Source organism: Catharus ustulatus, chromosome 8 (genome assembly GCF_009819885.2).
Source record: "Catharus ustulatus isolate bCatUst1 chromosome 8, bCatUst1.pri.v2, whole genome shotgun sequence".
Classification (NCBI taxonomy): domain Eukaryota; kingdom Metazoa; phylum Chordata; class Aves; order Passeriformes; family Turdidae; genus Catharus; species Catharus ustulatus.
In genome coordinates, this window is record NC_046228.1 from 12908395 (window position 1) to 12933040 (window position 24646).

Below are 24646 nucleotides of genomic sequence, written 5' to 3' on the forward strand. Positions count from 1 at the left end.
TCACCCAGGCGGCGCCGCGTCGCCGCTCCGCGCACGCGCCGCCGAGGGTTGGGCTGTTGCTCCCTCACGGGCGGCTGCGGCGGGTCCTCGCCATGGAGTCCTACGATGTGATAGCGAACCAGCCCGTCGTGATAGACAATGTGAGTGCAGGCGGCCGCGCTTCCCGGGAGCGGGGAGGGCCCGCAATCCCTTTGTCATCGGGGCGGCCGCGCCCCGCCCGCCGCCACCCCCCCACCTCGGCCGGCCCGGCCGCCGCCTCCGGCCCTCGCACGGCGCCATACGGCGGCCTCGGGGGGCGGGGCCGCTGCGCCTCGGCGAGTCGCGATTGGCTGGGGCGACTGGCAGTCACCTGCAGCGGGGCCGCTGCCCCGCGCTGGGGAGCGCAGCCCCCGCCGCCGCCGAGCTGCCTCTGGCTGGGAGGGGCGGCGCGCCCCCATTGGCTGGGACAGCTGTCAGTCAGCGGGACTGCCCGCTGCTACCTGCCGGAGCGGGGCGGGACTGTCGCCAGAGCACCTGCGCTCATTGGCAGCAGGCGCTGTTTGTCAGGCGGGGCTTCCCCCGGCTCCGCCCCACCTCTCTTTGTGCCGGGGGGACAATGGGGGTGTTGGGCCAGGCCATGGCCACACTCCCAGCAGGCTGCGCGGCAGGCCTTGGTCAGGGTTCCAGCGCCTCCTGGCACGCTGTCGATGGAACCCCAGCAAGCTCTGGGCATGCTGGCACTGCCCTGGGCCCATGCAGGACGTGGAGGTCTCCAGCTAGGCACCCCTCACAGGCGCAGCGAGAGAGAAACCTTCACCCCGTGTACTGCCCCTCCTCCAGTGCATCCAGCTCAGTGGTCACAACAAGGATTCCCGTGCCTTGGAATGTCGCTGCTGAAAGATCTGTGCCCAGCACGGGTTGCATCAGCACAGTGTTATGTTGCAGATGGCTGCTCCAATGTGCTGATGCTGCTCATTAGCACAAAGCAGATCTTCAATCTGTGTGTGTAATAGCTCTGTGAGAGATGAATGACACTGATTCCATGCCTCTTGGAGGTACTTCTGGGCCCAGTTCTGATTTGCCCCATCCATGCTGCCCTCCCAAAAGGAAGGACCATCCAGGAAAGGGTGGGAGGGCATATCTTGGACTGAGCCTCCTTCAGTATACTGAGTCACAGACCCGTGCTCCTCCCTTCTGACCTCTATCGCCAGTGATTGAGATTCTGTTGTTTTGAATGGTCAGTACTGTGCTCCATTCTCCCTCCACAAGCTCAATTTCTGCTGAATCCTTTTGTCATGTGATACGGGTTTCCTGGACTGGCACTTCTCAACCTATTGCTTTAATTCCATAAGGTGAATGATTGTAGGTCTTCTCAGATAAAAGCAGTTATTCTTCTGACTTTTTCCTTTATTATGGATCCGAAGTTCATTTCTACTGCTTGAGCTCTCTGATACAGTTTTGGCTTTGTTAATTTCCCTGGAATCTTACAGCAGAGGGATTTGGGGTAGACATTGAAGGAAAGCATCTAACAGAAAATCAGAGTAAGCAGTAAAATTGACTTGTTGAAAAAAACATATCTCCTTTATTGAACATTAAAAAATCTGTTAGGTTTGATTGTTTTTAGGAATTACTGTATCAGCATTAATCCTGTTGCTGAGTGATCAGCTAAACATTAAAGTTATCTCTAGGTGTTCTGGCATTGTGAGGCTGACTGTTGAGCTATTCATGTAGTAGCAGCCTGTATTTAATTTCAGCATGTCCTTTTGTTATTTAGTGCAATGATTGCCACCCCTGCCTCAGACCTGAAGAAGGTCTCATGTGCCAGCAGCTGATTCTGTGTCTTTTTTAATTTTATCAGCTGGTCTTATAAAAGCTAATTCTTGTTCTCGCCTCTCCGTTAAACGAGCTTCCCCCCTTCCCCTCCCTGTGCAAGAAGTAGAATGGAGCAGTTGTTGTGGCATCTGCCTGGAACGCTGGCAGGCTGTGGGCCAAGGAGGCTCGTGGTGACATTGCATTTTTGCTACTCTTTGTAGTTCAGGCAGGATGGGAAGTGGAGCTGCACAGAGCAGGTACCACATTTCCTACTGCTGTTCCAGTACTGCATTTCCTCAGAGAACTGCAGGCACCTTCTGAAGGCTGAATGTTATCCTGTCTCACGTGTGCCTGTGTGTGGGAAGGGGGAGCTGAGATGCTGAGCTGGTGACAGCCAGTCCCAGCCCTGCTCTAGTGTCTCAGTGTGTTCCAAAAGGACATGAAGTTCTGTAGCTAAAAAATTAACAGGGAGATTTTTTTCTCTTACCACACATTGCTCTTAGCTGTATGTTTTCAGCAGGGAGAGTTTTGTAATGTACACTGGGAGGTTGGAGACGTACCTCAGCACAGTTTTATACTCTTCATTGTCGAATTTTTAGGAGTTGTATTCCCATCTGCAGTCCAACAAGCTCTCTCTGAATGGCCTGAGAGCCCTGCTCAACATAATGCACATGTCAGTTGTCCAGCTGTGGCCTAACTCAGTGCAAATTCCTTGACCTCAATGGAACATGGAGTTACCTCTTGTTTGCTTTGTAGTGGTGGCATTTTATGCAGCTGAGCTGTCAGCAAGGGTTGTTGTGTCTTTGGTTTGTTCTTGGTCTTATAAATTCTGTATCAAATAAAACAGTTTTACAACAATATGAAATGTGCACTCTCCATAGAAGGTGCTACATGGAAGGTTGATAGGTGATTTCCATTTAAATTTGAGTCTTAAATATATCTATATGAATGAATCCATAGCCAACTGGTTACAGAGCTAGTAGATGAGGTTTGTTCATGGATGAGGTATGTTCAGTTCCTTCAAGACACCCACAAGAATTTTAAATGAATTTATCTTCCTTGACCTTTACATTTTACATGTAGTTTTTCTTCTTTTATTCTTTTGCTCTGATTAAAATTTTTAAAATTAATAATAAACCCCTGCCAAACAAAATGGAATGAAAGCCCAGCCAGGATAGTGACTGGTGGAAGTGCATACATTTTAAAATTTTAACTTGTAATAAATCAGAGTTTGTAGCAGAAGAGAAGATGCATGTGTTTTTGCTTATTTGAAACAAAGACAAAAATACAGGTCTTCTCAGAGTTATTTCAATATGTAAACATTTTCCTCTCATTGCATAGGAATCTCAGACTGGTCTATAATAAACAGATTTACTCAGTGCACACATATCTTCAAAGAAATAAAATGTTTTCAAGAAAAATTGCATAGGTCAGAAAGTGCAGTCAGGTCTTTGTAGTGCAGAGATATCAAACAGCTGTTCTTGGTTTATTCCCAGGCACTTGGAAGTACAACTGTGTTGAAGCTCCATCCCACCAGCACATTCAAAGAAGTAATTCATCTTTGACTCCAAGTTGGAGTCCTGAACTCCAAACACATTTGGTTAACTTTGAACTTTTAGTATGTAAATCTTAAAATACATAACTTGCTGGGAATCTCACTAGGACCCACTGGGTAATTTTTGACATAAGGAAGTTTCAGTCTCTTAAGTTAAAATAGGAATGTCATTGTTCTCCTGAAACCAGTTCCCCACAGCAGAATGTGCCAGCAACAAGATCAGTAATTATCCTGAACAAAATATTCACTAAATGCAATATTCTAATGTGGTTGCATTATGTTACTGCATTTAATTCAATTATTTTTCTGCAAGACTTGCCAGGGGATGGTATTCTTTCCCAAGCAGGGAGTTATAAACTATGATAAGAAAAATCAAAATAGTGGTTTTTGTTTATTCCTTATTTCACTTAGAAGGGGATAGCCAGAAGAGAGTCTGTCTCAAGGGAAGTCTTTTTAACACTTCACAGGCCACTTTGTCACACTGATACTAGTTAGGGCAAACCTTGGGATGCAACTGGAGCTGAGTCCCTCATGCCAAAAGGAAGTCGTTAGTCCTGCCCACTTGGCAACTTGGGTGTGCTCCTGGAGCCAGCCTGGCTGCAGGTGTTTTATCAGGAGACGCGGACTCAAGCACTCTACCTTTCATATGCTTTATAAATAGCTACATCTGGTTTGCAGAGTATTCCTGACACTCATCTCCTGCAGATGTGACGTGGCAAATCTGACCCTGGTGGTTTAGAGGCAGGAATATCCCGGCTGTGGTGACAGAGCACACACGCTCTGTGCAGAGCCTGACATCCCGGTTGAAACTGCTGATGGAAGTAGCTTGGCAGCAAAGTGCTGGACTGTGAACGGGAGAGGCTGGGGCCGCCCCGCATTCCTTTCTGCTGAGCCTGCTCTGGTAACCTCTGGCACTGGGAAGGCAGCATCGGAAACCACTGCGGCCAGGGCTTGCCTGGCAGAGCCCTGAGCAGCTCATCTGGCCCCAGCCTCGAAGTGAGTGGTTGTGCTGACCCATGCAGAGGTGGTGAGAAGTGGAAAGCTGTGGAGGAGCTATGTTGCTACTCATTTTAAAATGCTGTGGAGTAGCCAAAATGTCTTTTTGGCCTTGAAACCAGAGCATTCCTATTGCAGAGCCCTTGAGAGTGAACAGGCACTTCACAGGTCACAGCTTTCACTGCAAGCTCACACACACTTGGCTCCCACCATGGGGCTAAGCAGAGCTGCTCCTCTTTCTGCAGAAGAGCTTGTGCCCATCGTAGTCTGGGATTACTAGTGAAACGGCTTATCTGATGAGATCCTATGAAAATCCGCTCCTTAGCATAACTTGGGTGTTCCTGCAAGCTGCTCATTGTTTCAAGATGTCATTCCCTTGTGCAGGGAGAGGAAATGGAGGAGGGGAAGGAGTCAGCACAGATCCCAGTTGATGGTGTTTTCAGGATGCTTCCGGACAGAGATGAGAGCTGTGGGGCCAGATGCCTGGCACTGACTCCCTGCCAGGGCCTTGCTGTGGCTGGTTTTACCCGCTCTGTGTTTGCTGCTTTGAAAGTTGCAGAAGGCTCTTTGGATCTGTGCCTTCCTGACTGCCATCTCTCATCTCTTTGTCTCTTCTGAAAAAGCTCTGTCCCGTCAGCTGTGCTTCCTGACCCCAGCCTTTCCCCTTGCAGTGTAATCAGGACCTTTGTCCTTTCCAGACCACAGTCTGGGTTGTTTTCCAATGTCTTTTCTGACCACACTTCTGTCTCCTTAGCATTACCTAGTTCATCCACCACTTGATCATCTTTTCCCTAGTTTCTTCTCCAGTCTGTTTCCCACAATTCTTTGTTACTTCTTTCTCTGACTTTTTCTGCCCTTCCTCCATCCTTTCCAAATCTCCTTCTGAGAGGCCTGTAGCCTTCATTCTTCCAGTGCCTCCTGAAGCTGGCAGAGTTCAGTTGCTCTTGCTGGGCTTTCTGGAGTGTTCTCCTCCCCGCCAGAGGTTATCTAATATTGATAGACACCTGTGGCGTGTGGATTTAGCCTGCTGCACCCCTCACAGTAGCCCTGGATAGCAAATACTAATCTGTACAGGCAGTGTTTGGGTGCGTGCAGAGCAGTACCAGGGCGTGTGGGATGGTTGTGCCCTGTGAGATGTGTCACTGCCAGAGAGGGTGCCAGTCACTCCCTCCAGTAGCCAAGCCGGCACTTCCTAGCCCCAGCCAACCTGGAGGGTCAGTCTCTGGGGAGCTTTATTCTTAGTGGAAAGGAGAGGATCTGGCAATGCTGATGTAATTTGCTACTCCTCTAAAACTTGTGGAGATGATGTAATGAGTGATAATTCACATATTTGTGTGTTGCTTCCACAGGGCTCGGGTGTGATTAAAGCAGGTTTTGCGGGCGATCAAATACCAAAATACTGCTTTCCTAACTAGTAAGTATTCTGCTGATCTTGGTAACTTCTTAGTACTGTGTACCAGTTCTTTGATATGTACTGGGGAAGAATTAACCATTTTTATGAATGGAAAAATGAGTTACTCTTTGCTGCCTGCTGCAAAGAAGCATCAGGGAGATGAGAGCTCCACTGTTAAATATTTTGAGATTTTTGGGGACACACACACATAAAAGATGACATCACTCTGTCAGGCCCAACACACAACCAAAGCTGTAGGATCTGCACACATGAGGAAAATTACCTGGAAAAAGTAAAATTTGGGATAAATATGAAGACCTCTGTATTTTTTTCAGTATGATGTCTTGATTCCTGCCAGACTTCTTTGTAAGTTTTCTGAGAGTTTTGCCAGGATGAAGACTGCTGGAACAGTAATCTGAATAGTCACTGGCTTTTATTTTCAATGTGGTGGGTTTTTAGTGAGTAGTTTTATGTTCTGAGCAATATGTTTTGTATGGATGGTGGGGTACGGGACACAAATATCTAATCTGAGAAGTCTGCCTGAGGTGAGGCAGCACATGTGGATCCAGCACCAGAGACAATTGCCCAATCTAGCCATGTTCATCCCAGGCACTGTTGAAACAGGTGAATCCTGAATAATCAGTGAAAATATGGCCAGACTCAGCTGGTTTATGTCCATCCAGTTCAGAACTGTCTACAATCTGTCCCCTTCACCTCTGATTTCTGAGATTAGCTCAGAGCTAACCTCGGTCTGTCTGCACTTGGTAGCGCCCCCAGACTCACCCACTGAGAAAGTTCTGGTTAGGACAGAGAGAAACACAAACTGGGCAATCCTTGGGTGCATCTGAGCTCTTTGTAGAAGCATTTACTCTCTTGTTTCTGTTCTAGTGTGGGCAGACCAAAGCACGTTCGTGTTATGGCTGGTGCTTTAGAAGGGGACATTTTCATTGGTCCAAAGGCAGAGGTAAGAACACCTGTACACTGCACTTGTCCATATATCTCAGTGTGCTGCTGTAAGGGGGGGATGTGGCAGCTGGACAGTGGTGTAGGTCTGAAGAGTAGAACAGATTATCACTTGCATGTGTGTCCAAGGCAGAGTGGGAAGCTTCATTAAATTCACGTGCCAATCTGCTGATGACAGACCAAGTTCCCCAGGCCTTTGATATCTCTCTTTTCTTTTTAGGCTACTTTTAGCTCCATATGGTTACATACTTTTGACTGGGAAATGGACCCTACTCAATTGCTGTGTATGTCCCTGCTGTGGGCAGGAAGCTTCTTTCCACAGTCCTGCTTCTGTCAGCATGTAGTCAGTTGTGTGGTCACATTTCTTGTGAGCCCTTCAAACTGCATTCCCCAGTAACATCCTATTATGTTTTATATCATGGCTGAGCTGGTGGTTCAAAGATACCATATGAAAGGTGTGTTGACTTTAAAAGTGTTAGGATGGAATATACTCTGCAAATGTCAGACATAGACATTCTTACTAGGTATGAAAAGGCCTTGTCTAGTCTTGGCTTCTCTGGGAGAGATGTTTGTGATGAGTGTTCAGGTTTTGCCTGTATGCTACAGATAAGTTATCTTTTAGTGGAATCAAAATGGAAGTTGAGTCTGACAATAAGTCACAATCACAGTGCTCAGAAGTGTAATTGTTGGAAGCTGTGATGCTCTCTTGTCCTTCCTGTTTGCTCAGGAGCACAGAGGTCTTCTTGCGATCCGATACCCGATGGAGCATGGCATCGTGAAGGACTGGAATGACATGGAGCGCATCTGGCAGTACGTGTATTCTAAAGACCAGCTCCAGACATTCTCAGAAGAGGTGAGAGACCACATTATGTAACAGCACAGGCATTGTGCAGTGCATGTGTAACACCAGGAGCCTTGGAACTCTGGGAAAGATTTGAGACTTTTCCTTTGCTCTTCTTTCTGAATGTGTGTCTGTTGCTAAATTAGATTCTTTCACCTCCCAGGAGATACTGCACAAGAAGTGTCCAAGCAGAATTCCTCTCCAGATCTGATGGTCTGGCCTGGCTGAAAATCTGCCTTTCACATTTGCTATTAACATTCTGTCTAATTATTCTACTCTAGGCTAAGTGTTTCTGATTTTTCCTGTTCTGCCTGCACATCAGGCATATCCACTCAGCAGTGGCATGATTTGAAGTGAGGAAGGAGAAAACCACAATTCTGTGGTCTGGAAGGATCTGACCAAAAATATTATTAAATGTCTGAGAGCAATCTAAGTTGTGGAGTAGGAATATTTCTGTCTGCTTGTGCTAAGACCATATGCCTTCACCCTTTCTTAGGGTTTGTGTATTTTGGCTGAATTTTTGTCACTGAGAGTCATCCTACTTGTCCTTCATGGGTTACAGTTACTCACAGAGTACATTTCCTAACACTTCTTCATAACTAGATCAGAACTCTGCTGATCTTCCAACCTAATAGAGGTTATTCACAGTCTAATACAGCTCAGCTGAAATTACTCCTTTGTACCTGTCCTCTTGCACCAGTGGTTCCTAAAGTGAATAAATAAGCAGAAACTTTTAGGAACACACCCCTACTGCCTCCTGGTTACTGCAGCACAGCTCCTTCTTCTCTTTCCCAGCATCCTGTGCTGCTGACAGAAGCACCCCTAAACCCGCGCAAGAACAGAGAGCGTGCTGCTGAGGTGTTTTTTGAGACCTTCAATGTGCCAGCCCTATTCATCTCCATGCAAGCTGTGCTTAGCCTGTAAGTGTCTTTTGTCTTTGATTTGTGTTTGTGAAATGTTGCCATGAAATCCATTCTTTTATAAAAAAGGCTGTGGAAGACCTCACTGATGTCTGACTTACTCCCTTTGCACACAAGAACTGAAACTCAATTTGTGTAATAAAGAATTGGCAGGGACTTTGCTGAACTGCAAACAGAACTTGCATTTTGAGCCTTTTTCAGACCCTGTTTGTGGGAAATCTCTGCTTCTCAAGTTGAGCGTGGATGTGCTGCTTACCTGGGCTCACTTTGAGTTGCTTGTTCTGACTTGAGCCTTTGTCCCTTTGGCAGCTACGCGACCGGCAGGACCACGGGCGTGGTGCTGGACTCTGGGGATGGCGTCACCCACGCAGTTCCCATCTATGAAGGCTTTGCCATGCCTCACTCCATCATGCGGATTGACATTGCTGGCCGAGATGTCTCCCGCTTCCTGCGTCTCTATCTCCGGAAGGAAGGCTATGACTTCCACACAACCTCTGAATTTGAGATTGTCAAGACCATCAAGGAGGTGATGCCCTGCTTTGTTTCTGTGTTTGTCCAAGAGGGGATTTCTTCTCAAGAGAAGTTGTGGCTTGTGAAATCTGGTGGGAAATTCCAGCCTACCTAGCCCTGCATCTAAATTCATTATCTGTGTAAGGGAGTTTAGGGCCACTGAGATGATTAAAGGTCTCCTATATGTGGAAAGGCAGGGAGAGCTTGGACTGTTGAGCCACAAGAAATGTTTGGGGAGAGTCTCACTGATATATAAATGTCTGAAGGGAGGGTGCAGAGAAAACAGAGCCAGACTGGACAAGATGCACAAACTGAAGCACAGGAAGTTCTATCTGAACACAAAATTTCTTTCCTCTCCAGCGTGCCTGCTACCTGTCAATAAACCCTCAGAAGGATGAGACTCTGGAGACTGAGAAGGCTCAGTACTACCTGCCAGATGGAAGCACTATTGAGGTTTGTAAGGACCACCCTCGAAGAATTCCTCTTGTGGGGCACAGGGTTTCCAGAAAAGCTCCCCAGTGATGGAAAATGTCATGCAGTGTTAGGTGAGAGGGGATAATTTTAAAAGACTGTAACTCATCCTATGCTGTTGACTGGGCACTAGAATTTTTAAGGAAAGATAACTTTACTAGAAACCTCAGAACTTCTGCTAGAAGTCCTGGGTAAGGATGCAGCATGACAATGGGGACTCTGAGCTGTTCAAGAGCAGGCTCTGATCTAACAAACTTTATGCAGATCAGATATGGATTGTGGGTAGGTGTTAGCTCACTATGTCCATCAGTAGTTTTCTATGTGCCTTTTGTCCTGCTTGGAATTGTCTCCTGTGCATTAACAGTTGATTTGAAGAGTTAGGAATACTCCTTAGAAGACAGAGCCCACTATAGCATGGTCAAAAGAGAGGAAATACAGGTTTTACCTCCAGTACCAGGGCTGGATTTGCTCCTTTTATGCCAGACCTGATGTATAGGGCTGAGCAAGTTTCTTCATCTCTTTCATTTACAAATTGGAAATGGTGCCCTTTTTAGGAGCTGTAGTCCAAGTGGCATTCACTTGGGATCTAGTATTGGAGTATGAATGTCCAGGAAGCTTCATTATTCTGAAACTTCACCTAAGAAAGGCAGGCCCATCTGTAGGTAATGAACAAAGCCACACTTCTCTCTTCCTTCTGTCCTTCTGCTGCTCTTGCAGATTGGCCCTGCCCGTTTCCGAGCCCCAGAGCTCCTGTTCCGGCCGGACCTGATAGGGGAGGAATGTGAAGGACTTCATGAAGTGCTCGTTTTTGCCATTCAAAAGTCAGACATGGATCTGAGGCGAACACTGTTCTCCAACATCGTGCTGTCTGGAGGCTCCACGCTTTTCAAAGGTTCCTGCTTCTCCTCTTTCAGTGTTCTGTGACATACCTGATCTCTTGCTTTTTTCTCATGAGAAACTGGGAAGATAACCCAGATCAACCAACTTGTCCTCTGGGATGAGGGATGTGTAGATTCCGTTCTCTCAGGGCATTTGCTTCCTAATTTTGTGAGTCCTAGTCATATCCTGCTGCATATGCAAGACACCTGCCCTTGTACATCGCTTTCTGGACTTGGACAGCTTTTACTGTTTTCCTCCAGTCAATGCCTATGGAAGGACTAAATAGCTGTGTTCATTCCTGCTGTAGCTCACTATAGCTGAGACTACATACCAAAAAGGACTCTTCCATTTTTTAAGGTTTCTTTAGGTCTCTGATATGTGAGAGTTCAGTGGTCCTAGTTTCTGCATGAGTGTCAGCTGTATGTGTGCAGAAAGGTTTCAGCCCATCCCCTTAGGACTCAGTTGGTACCCATTGACCTAAAGATACTCCCTGCCAGAACCCATCAGTCTGTTATCCACTGGTTGACATCTCCAAATAGATCCTGATCTTCCCATTCAATCCCCTTTACAAATGGGCTGAACACAGGAGGAATGCCTAGGGACGGAGGAGGAGGTCCCAGCTAAAAACTTGGTTTGCTGGACTGAGGTTGCTGCTGAAGAATAGAGCCCATTGTGCCAGTGTTTGAGGTCTCAGTGAGACAAAAACCTGTTATGTCACTGTCTGTGTTCTGTGCCTCCGCAGACTGGACTGTCTCTAAGATATGGAATGGGGTATTTGAATAGGACTACAGAGGACACGTCCACATTTGTGTATGGAACTTTGTGTTTTGCTGAGGTGCTCACACTACACATTTTCTCTCTTGTATAGGCTTTGGTGACAGGCTGTTGAGTGAAGTGAAGAAACTAGCTCCGAAGGACGTCAAAATAAGGGTAGGAGCCATCTCTTTTGTGTTTGTCATTTACCAAGTGTGTTGTTCTGTGACCTTGAAAGAACCTTGCTCAGACTCCAGCTGCCATTTCCTTCAAATCAGAAATGCCTTTCCTGAGACACTCACATGGCCCACAGCATTTGCTGGTGTGGTGAAAATCAGTTTGGTTTCATCACTGAGATGGCTCCTCTGACATGATTCCTGTCCAGGATTCTGGACCAGAGTGGCTGTTTTGTGGGGACTGCCAGGTGTCTTTCTGTTGGGAGAGATGATATCTGTGTTTGTCAGGTGTTAGCTGGAGTGAAGGTGGGCAGTGTGCTAGGAGGAGCAGACTGGAGCATGGGAAGGTACTGACTGATTCTCTCTTTCTCCCAGATATCGGCTCCTCAAGAGAGATTGTATTCCACGTGGATTGGGTATGTACTGCACAGCAACACATTTTGCTGTGGGATTGGGCTGGGGAGGCACAGCCCAGCAGCTCTCATGTTGTTATCCCAACTGGTGCTGTGTGTCAGGGGGATTGTGTTGCTCAGCTGGGCAATGCTTGGCATGTTCTTGAAGCAGCAGGTCATGTGGGAGGGGGCAGATGGTGCCAGGCTCTAGCACTGGCACATTTGAGGATAGTGGGAGAGGGACTGACTGTCCAGAGAGCATATCTGTTGTGGGTAACTGTAGACACCTTTCTGTCATGGGGAAGTGTCAAAATAGAAACAGCCCGTCTCTGCAGAGATACTATGAGAGTGCCCCCAGCATTTTCCTTTAACCCATAACATGCCTGTCTCTCCTTAGTGGCTCTATCCTGGCCTCTCTGGACACCTTTAAGAAAATGTGGGTTTCGAAAAAGGAGTATGAAGAAGATGGAGCTCGTGCCATCCACCGAAAAACCTTCTAGCCCTGGGACCTGTCCTCAGTCTCCTCCGAAGACTCACTTAAACTCGCTTTTCTGAGTCCGAGTGTCTGAGAGCTGCCTGTGTGTGTGTGTGTGCGCCAGCATGCCCCGATGTCACTGAGCAAAGACAACAGCAGCAGGAGGGTTGTATTAGTACTACTAACTTTTTTTTGTTGTTTTGTTTTTTTTAATGGAAAGGAGAAAATACCAATCTAAATTTCTCCAGAATGGCCCATTCCTTTTTCATTTCAGTCCCTTATTTTCTGTATCACAGTCACATCTGTCATTGTAAAACAAATAAGCAAAAACAAAGGGAACAGCTTATAGAAACTGCCTGGCAAGCCAGAAGGGAGCCAACCACTGCAGACTGCTCGTGCAGGCTTTAGTCAGCCTGACTGCAATGCCTGGATTGTCTGGAAAGACATAGCTGAGGCCCCATAGCTACTTCCTTCTTCAGCGGTGTCTTCACCATCAGTAGATTTTTGAAGTTGTTTTTAATATATTTTTTATTAAGAGAAAGCACATTCTCAACAGTTAAGTCCATTTGCCCCCACTGTTTTGGTGTGTGAGTGTGCGTATGAGTGTGTAACTTCTTAGCCTGATGTGGGGTCTGCACCACAGCTGGAGAAGTTGGCGATAGGACTTAGTTTGTATTGCATGGAGTAGAACAAAGCAAATCTAATCAGCTATCGTACTAGACGGTTATTCTCTCGTACCTTGTTTTAAATACCTTTTCTCCTCTGGAAGCAAGTACCCCGGAATGGGCGTGAAAGCACTTGCGTGTTCCCCCTCAACCTGCCAAGATTTACAGTGCTGACTTCTCGTGTTCTTTGTAAGAGTCAAGGCTGTTTCCCTCCTTCCTGCCATGTCAGGGCAAAGGGAGCATGTATTCACAGCCAGGCGTAACTCTTGTGTACTTTATCCATTCTGGGGCAATATAACAATTGGGAAGGTGCATTGTAATGTAAGAATTGTTTTATTTATTGAAATGTCTGAGGATCTCTCAAATACTGACCACAGCACCTGGGAATTATGCTTTGGGTCTTCTTTGAACACCTATTGCCCCGCTGCTCGATGTTCGCACTGCGCACAGCACCCACGCTTAGCAGAAGGGCCAGCCCTGCTGCACCACCCCATCCCTGCTCCATGGGGCCTTGCTGGTCACTGGGAATACACCAAGGGAGAGGACAGTAAAGGGCACTGGGAGGAGGTGGGTGTGAGTGGCAGGTTTGTGAGCAGGAAGCTGTCCTGCTGGCTGTGTTCCGCTACACTGCGGTGCCTTTCTGCTCACCTGGTGGCTGCTTTGCTTGTACTGCTCTAACAGCTCTGGGCAGCCTGCAGACCTGCTTGTGTTGGGGCATGCCACTGTTCTGTTTTACTTGTGCATTATTTGGTGCTCTCTTTTTTTCCCATTAGTTTTCTGCAGAACATGGCAGTAGCAATGGAGCTGGAGTTGCTTGGTGGCAGTTCCTCCCTGTTTCTCTCCTTTCTGTTCGTTGCCACACATCACCTTGGGGTCACTCTCAGGTGCAGAGGCGGGGCAAGAGCTGGAGGATTGCCACAGAGGTGAGGGAAAGGCCAATGCACTGCCCCAGCTGAGATGAATGTATGCAGCAGCCAGTTGCCACTACAGGAACCACTTCTTGAGGCTCAGCCATGGGTTTGGAGAGGGTGTAGGCAGGTGGGTGGGGAGGTCTCCCCCAGCTGAGGCCGTTCTGCTTGTTCCCCTCCCTCCATCAGTGCAGACTGGTTTTTAAGCAAGAACCTGTCAGAAAAGAGCCATCAAAAAAGAGCCAAACCTGCTTGGAAACTGGTTCTCTTCTTGCTGGTTTGCTGCAGCACACAGAGGGGAATTCCAGCAAATTCCTCTCAGTTCCATTACTGTGTGCCCCAGGCAGTGCTCTCCATGCCCCCAGCCCCTCTGCTGGCCTTGCAGCAGCAGTGCTCCATTTTGTAACCTGCAGTGATGGGGCAGGACGGTGCTGTCTCCAACCTAGCGGTCCTTTGGTCTGCCTGACTGTTCCCTTGCACACTGTCCAAACCATGTTGCCTGGTGGTGCCCAGCATACTTAAATAAAGTCATTCATATACAATACTCAAGCCTCCTGGCCTCCTCTTCCCACATGTGCAATTTTAAGGAGGTAACTTGTGTTCTCTTGCCTGTGCAGAATTGTTGCTGGCCAGACTCTGCAAAGAGACACCATCTTTGGTCCAGGATTCCATTCCTGGCCTGGTTTTTAGGGGAGGAGATTCCTGGGCTGCAGCTGTGTGTCCAAGTCTACTCTCCTTTACATGCATTATCTCTGAGACTTCTGTCACTGCAGACAGGTGAAAGGCTGGAACAGGGCAACGTGGGCTGAGCAAGGGTGATGCCACTGCTGTTGTGAGAAGAGCCAGTGCCAGCCCAGGTGTTTGCAGAGAGAGCAATGAGTACAGCTGTGCTCACAAGGTGGGCCCTGGGAAGGTGGGACAGTGTCCAGTGCCATGACTGTCCTGTCTTGTCCCCAGCAGCCACTGGTGTTGGAACAGGGCAGACCTAACTCTGGGGCCTTCCAAAGCAGCAGGGGTAAGTGACACCTCCCTTCCAAGGCAGGTGATCCCCTCTGTCCCCTGCAGAAACAGCCAAGCCTCAGTGCAGTTTTGTGGAGAAGGAGCTGTCCCCTTGTTTCCACCCAACCACCGCTGTCCCCACAGCACTGCATCAACCCCACCAGGCTAGAGCTACTGGCTAAAAGAAAATAATTAAGCAATTCAGAAAAAGATCATCTTTAATTTATGAAATGGAGAATCATTCTCAAACTTGGTTAGAAGTTGCACAAATAACTTATGATTGAAACATTAAGAACTACAGCAGCCTCACGGCAGGAATGTCTTGGTCCAAGACAGAAGGCAGCCATGTCCTGAGGCAAGATGGCAGGTTGGTGGACTGAGACCCCAGAGGGAACCTGGCACTAAACAAAGAACATCCCTCAACGTGCAACAGCTTCCAAACACTGCCTGCCAAGCCCCCCACCTGCAGCAGGCAGGCACAGGCTTTGGCACATCCTTTCTGCCTGTCCCCAAACAGCACAGGGATTGAGGAGTCACTCCCTTGCCTCAGGGACCCCTTTGGTCATTACCTATCTCCTCCCAGCCAAAACCAGGGAGACCAAAGCACCTGCTCTCCTTGGGTCCCTGGCTCAGCAGCCAGGTGAGATGATCTAACTCGGGCACTGTTTCAAGTGCAGAGGAGCTGAGGTGTCTGCCCCTCCCCACAGGGGTAAAACCCCAACCCTGTGACTGCCCCCTGCTGTGTCAGACAGGCTCCAAAGAGGAATTGAAGGCACAAAAGCAAGACCTGTTGTCTCCTCCTGGCTGTGCTCTCCTGCAAGAGGGGAGGGTGCCAGGCTGCCTCACCAGGTCACCTGGGATTGCCCTGGGCAGGGAGGCACTTCCAGCGGCTGGATTAGGGTTTGGTTCTTGATCTTGCCCAGAATGGGAGGGGGCTCACGGTATAGCTATATGACAGCACTGAGTAGAAGGGGGAGGGGAGGAGAGGAAGAGGGAGAGGGGATAAACACATGCAATGGGATGCCCAGTGAAATGATACAGCTCAAGGCTCTGAACTCAGTTCAAGCCCAGCATCTTTCCCAGACTAGCAACAACTCCCTCTACACGGCTACAGAGGAGGGAACCTCAGCATAAAACAGCACACCCAGCAGATCCTGGCTGGGCAGGCTATTGTCCCGGGAATAACAAATGCTTAAGAGTGGATTTGGTCCAAGAACCACAGCACTGCAAGTGGGAGGGTTGTACCAATTACTGGGAAAGGCCTTCAAGGTCCTCTCATCCCTGCTCCAGAGCAATCATTCCCTCAGTCTCTTGGTCCCTCAGGAGCCTCCCACTCCACTCCCCGAGACTGCAAGGCTCCAGCAAGGAAGGATTCCCTGTGCAGTCTCCTCTTTCTCAGCTGGACAGGCTGTGGCTCCCCAGAGCCATGCCCAGCACGCAGAAGTGCATTGGGGATGTGTCTGTTTCTAGCACCTGTAACCCAGCACCTCTTCACTGGAATGATGAGCTCTCTGCTCCCTGAGACAGGCTGGGATAAAATGATCTTGTTCCTGAGATCAAGTGATCTATCTCAGGTCCCTCACATGCTGAACCTCTCTGCCTTCCCCCGTGACCACCACCTGAAATGAGTAAACATTGGCATCACAGCATTTTACAGCTGAACCATGAACATCAGGCTCTCTCAGCCCACCATCCCTGCCCTCTGGAACCAGCAGCATCCTGGGGGCTCAGGCACCCTTAGATTGTTTTGACCTCTGGTGCTTGGCCTTGTGTCAGGCTCTGCCGCTGAGCCTTCACCACCTGCAGCCGCTTCCCATGCAGGTTGAACTGTGACCAGCTGAGGAGCTGCAGCAGGGCACACGTGATGGGCACAAAGACCAGGAGGTAAAAGCAGCCCTGGCGAAGAGTTGGCTCCAAAGCCGCAGCAGACTCCAGCTTGGGCTGGGCACTCACCACGTTGTTCAGGGGGTTGCGCTGGAAGATGTCGTAGCCTGGTGTCAGAGAAGAGTTTGTGAGAATGGGGCAGTGGGGATGGACCTTTTTCCATCTCTTTAAGTGACCAGCAGTGGAGAAGCAGAGACCAGGCACAGGTTAGCAACTGAAGGGCACAGCACAAGGTGCCAGACACCGAGCTCACAGGTCTGCCCTGTCCTGCTCCACTGCTTTCCCCAGAAGCATCCTTACCTGTGTACGCACAGAGCAGCCAGGTGCCGATCAGAGGGGCGAAGGTCTGGCCTGGCTTGGTGACCAGAGCCACCATCCCAAAGAGCAGGGCTGAGGCTGCCTGCTTCCTACGGTTCAGGACTAGGTCCTCATCCACCAAGTCAGTGACCACCAGGTTGAGTAACTTACAGGTCCCTTCTGTGAACACGCGGTTGCTGCAGAACAGGAAAAGCACTGAGTAGGGCTATCAAGAAATGACATGAAAACATGACAGATCAGAAAAAATGGCCAGGGTGAAAAGGTTTTTCTACACTTGAAATTAGAATTTCAGAAGCCCTGGTTATAGGAGAGGAACATCACTATCAATAAGACTTTGTACCCTGCAGTGACACCTCAGATCAGTCCTGACCTGCTACACAGGTCAGACAGGCACCTGCAACACACACCGAGGGCAGTGGAGGAGAAGCTCTCAGCAGGCTGGCAAAGGTAGGTGCAGGCTGCCACCAACGCTGCTGGTTTGTGACCTCCTCAACATCACTGCCTCCCTCACTGCAGCAGGCCAGCCTGTGGATTCTGCAGTGACCTGTCCTACGTGCTGTCAGAGCTGGAAACCACATGGCTTATATATGATCCTGTCCCCTGACTTCCACTCCTCTTCTTAAAACAGGGACAACTCATTTTGCTTCCCAGGAGGCAGAGGGCAGGGGAAGTGACTGTTGCTTGCCTACCTGGCAATGAAGATGCAGAGCAGATACACCTGATCAGGTCCTGCCAGGAGCATGACAACACTCAGAGCCAGCTTCAGGAAGAAGAGTCCTCGCACCACAGCGTAAACCCCACAGCGGCGGCAGAGCGACAGGAAGTAGAGGTTGTTGAGGTGGGGGGCAATGTAGGAAACACCTGAGCAGAGACAGAGGGACAAACAGCTTGATGGAGTTCCACTTCCCACCATGCCCCCAGACATGATACCGAGAGACAGCAAGGTTATTGCCAGCAGAACAATACACAGTAGCTCCACCGCATTTACAGAAGGCTGCAGCAGATTTATTCAACAGCTTTATGGCATAGCACACACTTTCCTACAGAGGGAGATCTTCTTCCATCAACCTTATGGACAGGAAGGAAGAAAAGACTTGCCCAGTGTCATGCAGAGGTTGCATCTCAGCCGTGGAGCAGAAATGAGACAGGACTGCCTAACCAGACCTGGCCTATACAGAACCCTCCCAGGGTAACTCTAGAACCAATGCCCACATATCTCTGGCAGCTTGGAAATGGTCCATATGCTGCAGAAGGGACAAAATCCAGGGCTGTGTTCTCTGCTGCATCCTGGGAACACTATCTGCAGCCTCTAGTGCACAGAGCAATACCTCTCTGGAATCTGGTGTCCAGCATAACCAGGCTTATCCTTACTAAAAAAGGTTCTGAGTTACTTCTTTGCCCAGGAAGGACAACTCAGAGGTCCCACGGAAATATATGGTTTGCATGCAGGTGTGAATCTTACAGCCCAGAGTCCTGCATATGAGCACACCTCTCCCCAGATGGAGTCTGGGAAGAGCAAACCCAGACTCAGGCCAGGTCCTATGTAACTCAGCGGCTCCCTCCAGTCCCACCTGAAACTCACCAAGCAGGAAGGATCCAGTAGAGACAGAGATCTGGTCTGACAGCAGGTGTTCCAGGAACAGAGGGAAGAAGTTGCTGTTAAAATGGCAGTGAAAAACCTGTGAAGGCAGCATGCAGACGAGCTGGTCAGCTGGAACAGCAGTGAGAAAGAACAGAAAAAGCTAACAGCCCTCTGAGCTCTGTTGTCCTAGAAGCCCCATGCCAAAGGATCATGCAGGATAGGCCAAGAGCCCTTCAGCAGCCCAAGACCCTGGCTGTGGCATTTCTGACACTGCTGGCTGATACTGCAGAGCTGCAATGCCACCGGCCACGCCCCATTTGTGCCCGAAGTCAGCTCCACTGCCCAGCTGTACAGCACAGGGCTGCTGGGGCAGAGAGGGCCAGCAGGTGACAGCACTGACCACGAGGCTTTGGGTGAGACAGTGGCATGGCAGGAGAGAGGAGGCAGCAGGCAGGAGGACATTCATAAGGCACTGAGGTTTGAACACAAAGATGCAGACCAGCATCAAGAGCCTGCTTGAGGGGAACTGAGGGAACCCCAGGGAGCCATGACTGCAGCGCACAAAGCTGGGCAGGCTGCCGGCATTTGGTAGTCATCACTGAAGAGAATGAAGAACAGAAATGGTAAAAGCCAGCTGGGAAATGGATCCAGCTGGACATCAAGAACAGTGATGTGAGCCTCAGGAAAACGGAAAGGGAAGGGAGACTCTGCTGACAGCCACGCCAGCAAACAGCACTCCTGAACTCATCCCCTCTGTGAGCCAGGCCCTGTGCTTCTGCACCCCACATGGGCTGCAGAGAGCTCAGTCAGCCCCCATAACCCAGTGTAGGCTGTACTGCAGAGAGAGGAAGGAGCACCCCACAGCTTGCTCAGGAAGTATCCTCTGTCACAAGAAGGGAGAGTGGCTACCACCAGCACGCACAGGAGGCTCCAAGAACAAGTGGGTTCTGGAAACATTTCTGCCCTTCCTGGGAAACTCACACACTGCTGAATCACCCATCTCAAACAGCCAGTGCTCATCCTCTGAATTGCAGCGTGTCACTTCTGTGCCTACCTGGACAAGATTCATGCAGACAAACCAGAGGAAGTTGCGATGCCGGGAGAGCTGCTGGAGATACTCTGCCAGGGTGATCCTCTTCTCCTGGGGGACAGAGAGTTTCTCAATGTACAGCCTAAAGGAAAAGGAGGGATAAGAAGCAACCATAAATCCCTCACAAAAAGACAGAGTCCCAAGTTCTCCCTGTGTAGATACAGAGCAGTCTCTTCTCAGCTCCCACCCTAACCTTTCCTCCTCCTGGACCAATCAAAACAGTGGCATCTACAACAATTGCTTATTGCTAGTAAGAAGCACGGGCAACAGGTTCCCAAAGTACATCTGTCTTCTTAACACAAAATTCACATTTCTGTCCAGAAATGCAATCTTCTCTTACCAATCCACTGTACATAAGTTCCTCTTCCAGGTCCCTGCAGTTAGCTCACCTGGCAGATCTCATCAGGATCTGCTGCTACTACAGCATAGCGCTGGCAGCTCATATGAGATGACAAGTGAAGCAACCCGAGGAAGGAGCTGAACAGGGAAAATCAGCTTGGTGTTGCCAACAGCCCAGCCACTATCAGGCAGCTGAAGAGAGTAACAGGGAGAGACATTCACTTGTCCAGCTACATAGCACATGGGCAGCAATCTCATGCTCAAGCAGGAATGCTTTCATAAGCTGCTTCTGACATTTTACCACTGACAGGCTTCACTGGGTGCTCTAGACATGAACTCATTTCATGTTCCAAACACTGGATGGCCGTATAGCAGGTTAGGCCTCTGCCTCCAGTTTGGAGTAGGGCTGACACAAGACAATTTTGTTCTATTTTCAGAGGAGCCAGTGTGACAGCTGATCCTGAAAACTGCATCAATAGATAAGAACCAGAGATAATCAACAAATTTTGCCTCATCCTGGATCTTCTCACACATTTAGTTTGCTGCAGATTTATGCCAGGCCTTTGTCTCTGCTGAGAATTCATGACTCTTACTCTTTCAGGGTTGACTCCTGGTCCCATTTCGCTTTCCCATCAGCCTGAAACCGCTGGCGGAGCAGCTGTGTGGACAGGGTGAAACCAACAATGGAGCAGAGGGCCAGCAGGACACAAAATATGCGAAAGGAAAAGAAGTCCTCCTTGTTCCACACTGCATAGGACATGAAGACAGACAGGGAGCCTATGGCACTGAAGAGGGAGCAGTAGAAGTTGAGGCTAGTCCTGTCTTTTGCTGAAACAGCCAGGTCTGCAAGCAAGGCGTTGTGATGAAGGTCAACCATGGTGAGAAAGCTGTCATACATGCAAAGGCAAAGGAGGAACTGCAAACCAGGATGAGCCCAGGCAACCCAGAAAGCCAGGAAAGAAATGGCAAAGAGGGGGCCATTGTGGCTTAGTGCTCTGAGCCTCTTCAGAACTACTTCAGGGGAGGAAATCTCTGCTCCTGCCCTGCAACAGAACAGAAAAAAAAATATTTTAGGTACCTGGACAAAACCCTACATGATCACATATTCTTCCTTTCCAAGGAAGTCATGCAAGTGGCATAGACACAAATACAGCTTTTGCTGAAGTAACAACCACTCATATCAGATACCTTATCAGCTAATAGTGAATACATTGAAAATACAGGTTTAAGAAGGCCAAAAAGAAAAGGGATATTTTTCTCTAGAGCATTTCTCTCCCTGACAGTGCTGTACTGTCTGTACTTTGCACAATGTCAATAATTTTCATGAGTTTTTGCTAGTTGCTGGAAGCCACACCATTAATTTTCATTAAAATGTTGAGGTAAATACACGACAAATGCTAATGGCCAACAATACAGAGCTGTGTCGCCTCAGCTCCCATCCTATAGAGTTTGGAGGCATTCCATGTGGAAATAAATGTATTTTTCCCCCTTGTGCCTCCCAAACCACATAGAAACACTCTCTCATTAAGAGGCTTGCTCATATAGCAGAGTTTGAGATTTTAGAAGCCTATATTTTAGGTTCTGCACCACTTATGACTGTTAAGGGTTAGGGTTGCATCCATCCAACAGGTGTGTGTGACTTTTACGGTCAAGTACTGAAACAACATTTATGAGCACTGAACTTCAAAGATGCCATGAAAAGAGATATTTAAGAGTTCCATGCCCAAAAAGCCATTCCCACGCCATCATTTTAAAGCTGCCAATTTGACATCATCTTCCCCAGAGACTAAAAAACCTCCCACACTCTTCTGGAAGCAGAACTTCACTTACTGCTGTGTGCTAAGGAACACTCGGTCACTCAGCCAGCCAAAGAGAGGGTCATTGAGGCTATTCCAGATCAGAAACACTGTCTAGGAAAGAAAACAGGACAGTGAAACAAACCACAGGACAGCTCCATTCTGCCACCAAAGCAAGCAGTGCTGAGCTGGCATGATGAGCCACCAGCAGGAACTGTTCCAGCACACCTTCCCTGCCCCATCACCACTCTATGCTGTCCCTTTTTGGGGTAACTGGCAGTAAGGCCAGTGGTTTTCACTGCCTGTGAAACACCCCAACATCTCCAGAGAAGAGGCAGTCTTAAGAACTAAGTCTCTGCATTTTCTGTCCCAGTTTGTTGTATTTTTATGTAAGTGGGGAAAACTGAAAAGCCCAAGTTAGCACTTGGAAGGCTCCCTTGCTCCCTCTCCAAAAGGGAACACTACTGTTGTAACTAATAGTTTTCACATTTCTAGCAAGGAGCACTCTTGGTTTCAGAGTTTCCTACTTAACAAGCGCAGAAGCCAATGGAGAAACACTAACCTCTCCTATCCAAAAGGACAGTTTATCAATCTTGTAGACAGAGACGAAGGTGTCCACATAGTACAAGAGGAACACGTTGTGCAGAATGGAAACAAAGAGTGACAGAGACCCGTAGATCACTGCAGTGGGCAAATGGAAAACACAAGCCAGCAGTCGCAGCCCCATGTTGGTGCAGTCAGTGTTCAGCAGCTTCAATCACCTCCATTTCAGGTGAGATGTCTTCTCCCAACACCTACTACATCTTTGTTGGGACCAATCCATTGTTGCTCCTGCAGGAGAGAAAAAATAAATAAAATAAAATGAAAACAGGTTCGTTTTCTTAAATGAAGTAAAAGATGAATCAAGTTAATTGGCAAATCTTTGTCTGCAGAGATCAGAACTCATATTGTTTTGACGAGCTGCTACAAAGTGGATTGGAGGGGATTTAAGAGACTAGAAGCTGTCTGCTGCACTAAAGCTGTTTCATTAAGCTTAAGCCAGGCTGTGGGCTCCTGGGGGTACAAGTGCCTCCTCCTGAGCAGCCTGCCCTGTCCTTTACCCTGTAATGTTCTTTGCTATCCAGCAAGTAGACAATTAATCCAGCTCTTTAAAGGCAAGGTCACAGGAGGAATCAAGCTAGATAGCTGCAAACAACAAAGCAGCCTTCAGAAAACACACCTAGTCACTGGCATTTTTAGGTACTAATATAAATTTTTACCCAAATAAAAATGACAACAGCTGTGATGTAACCTCACATGTGCACAATGCTTTCCCCAGGCAGTCACAGCTGACTGCACCTGGGCTGGCTCAGACAGGAGTTATTTATGGCGAGCAGTGCTGCTGCTCTGTGACATGAAGAGACACGACCAGAACACGACTGCAGCAGGCATGCTGCCATCATGCAATAAAAGTGACCAGAAGTGCCATAGCAGTTGTCCAGCTTGCCTTGGAGTGGCCTAAATCTTAGGACCATCATCTGAAATAAAGATGCTTTGTGTGGATAGCAATATACACAGAATTAAAACGTGTAGACACAGCAGCCTTAGACCACAACAAGTCTCTGCATGTTCACAAGGGGCTGAGTGTGAGGGGAGCACCCCTCACACCTGCACTGACTGGAGCTCATGGCCAGGAGGTGGGGCCAGAAATGTTCTCTTGTGCTTTTCAGGCCGAGCTCGCCTTCACCTAAAGTTGCTACGTACCAAGGCAAAACACAAGGCACTTATGTGAGACATTAAATCAGTACAAGTCAGCTCCTCCAGCCCATGCTGGAGAGAAGCCCTGTTCACAGCACAGACACGTGAGGGGTGACAACAAGGTTGTTATCTTGGCACTGACAAAAGCAAGATAAAGTGCTGTGTGTCGCTCCTCTTTCAGCCCTCCAGGGTCTGCACTCACTCCACTCACACACACCATGGGGGCTTTGCAACATGGGATAAGAGTGAACACATAAGAAATAGGAATCTACACACTACACCAGCCTCTTGAGCTTGCAACACCAGCTACAGCAAGTCCAAGCAGGAAATCAAGTAGAAGAATAAATGTCTTGGTACGAAACCTGATGAAATGTCAGTCCCATTCAGCATTTCCCTGAAGCCATGAGTCTGACCACTTCTAGGCAAGATTAGAAAAGCAAAAAGTAAAAATAACCATCTGCTCTGCCTAGGCCAAGGAATTCCTCATAACTAGATCAGAAGGAGCAGGAACAGCATTTGTTCCAATCAATTACATCACTAGATTGAAACTGCACCTCGGTTCCACTCCCAGCCAAAGCACTAGACCTCAACTGGATCCAACTGCAGAGCCCTTGCGGAGCTCAGACACCATTCTGCATCCCCGCCAGGCCAAAACTCACGGCCAGAAAAACGGAAGACACTGCTTGGAAGGGAATTTAGCCAGACAATGAGCCTTTATAGACATAATTAAAGACAGACAAGCCTCAAGGGGAAATTTCATTTTGTATGGTCAAGAATTGGAAAGGAATCATGATGCGCAAAGACAAAGGTTAAGAAGAAGGGAGAGTTAAGGCAACTGTCCCAGAGGTAAGTCCCCTGTCTCTCACCAAAAGCCTTCTGTGGAGGACTGATTGAAGAGCAGATGAAGATACCAGAGTACTGGGCCCCCTCATGGAACCGTCAGGACACAAGAACTGGGAACACTCACCGTAACTAGCGGGAAGTTAGCTTAAAGCACACAAAAATATTTCTTTACCTGGCAGGTAGTAAACACCTGACATTTGCTAAAGGATATTAGAGTTGGGCAGCAGCTTCAAAGGATTAGGCAAATTCAAGGAAAAGAGTTACTAAAGGGAACAAGGCAGGGAAATCCCCTCTAGCCAGCTCAACCTAGCTGTGCAGGATGGGGGTATACAAGTGGAAAGGCCACAAATGGTGCCCAGACTCATGTGCT

The 24646-nt window shown here is 48.4% G+C and overlaps 2 protein-coding genes across 2 annotated transcripts in view; one reads left to right on the plus strand and one right to left on the minus strand.

Moving 5' to 3' along the window:
• On the plus strand, positions 1–14232 carry ACTR1A (actin related protein 1A). Its single transcript, XM_033066422.1, has 11 exons — positions 1–140; positions 5692–5756; positions 6624–6699; positions 7426–7551; positions 8335–8459; positions 8769–8985; positions 9330–9422; positions 10158–10332; positions 11188–11249; positions 11624–11664; positions 12038–14232. Exons 1-11 carry the CDS (start codon positions 93–95, stop codon positions 12138–12140), a joined length of 1131 nt encoding a protein of 376 aa, XP_032922313.1. The 5' UTR covers positions 1–92; the 3' UTR covers positions 12141–14232.
• The window catches only part of MFSD13A (major facilitator superfamily domain containing 13A), a 16169-nt gene continuing 3824 nt past the window's right edge, over positions 12302–24646 (minus strand). Inside the window, exons 2-9 of the mRNA XM_033066423.2 lie at positions 22259–22527; positions 21731–21810; positions 20494–20943; positions 19526–19643; positions 18472–18568; positions 17579–17750; positions 16872–17065; positions 12302–16678 (exon numbers count right to left, since the gene is read on the minus strand). Of these exons, the coding sequence (XP_032922314.1) occupies positions 16425–16678; positions 16872–17065; positions 17579–17750; positions 18472–18568; positions 19526–19643; positions 20494–20943; positions 21731–21810; positions 22259–22423 (1530 nt within the window). The 5' untranslated portion in view covers positions 22424–22527 and the 3' untranslated portion in view covers positions 12302–16424. The remainder of the gene's footprint in view (positions 16679–16871; positions 17066–17578; positions 17751–18471; positions 18569–19525; positions 19644–20493; positions 20944–21730; positions 21811–22258; positions 22528–24646) is intronic.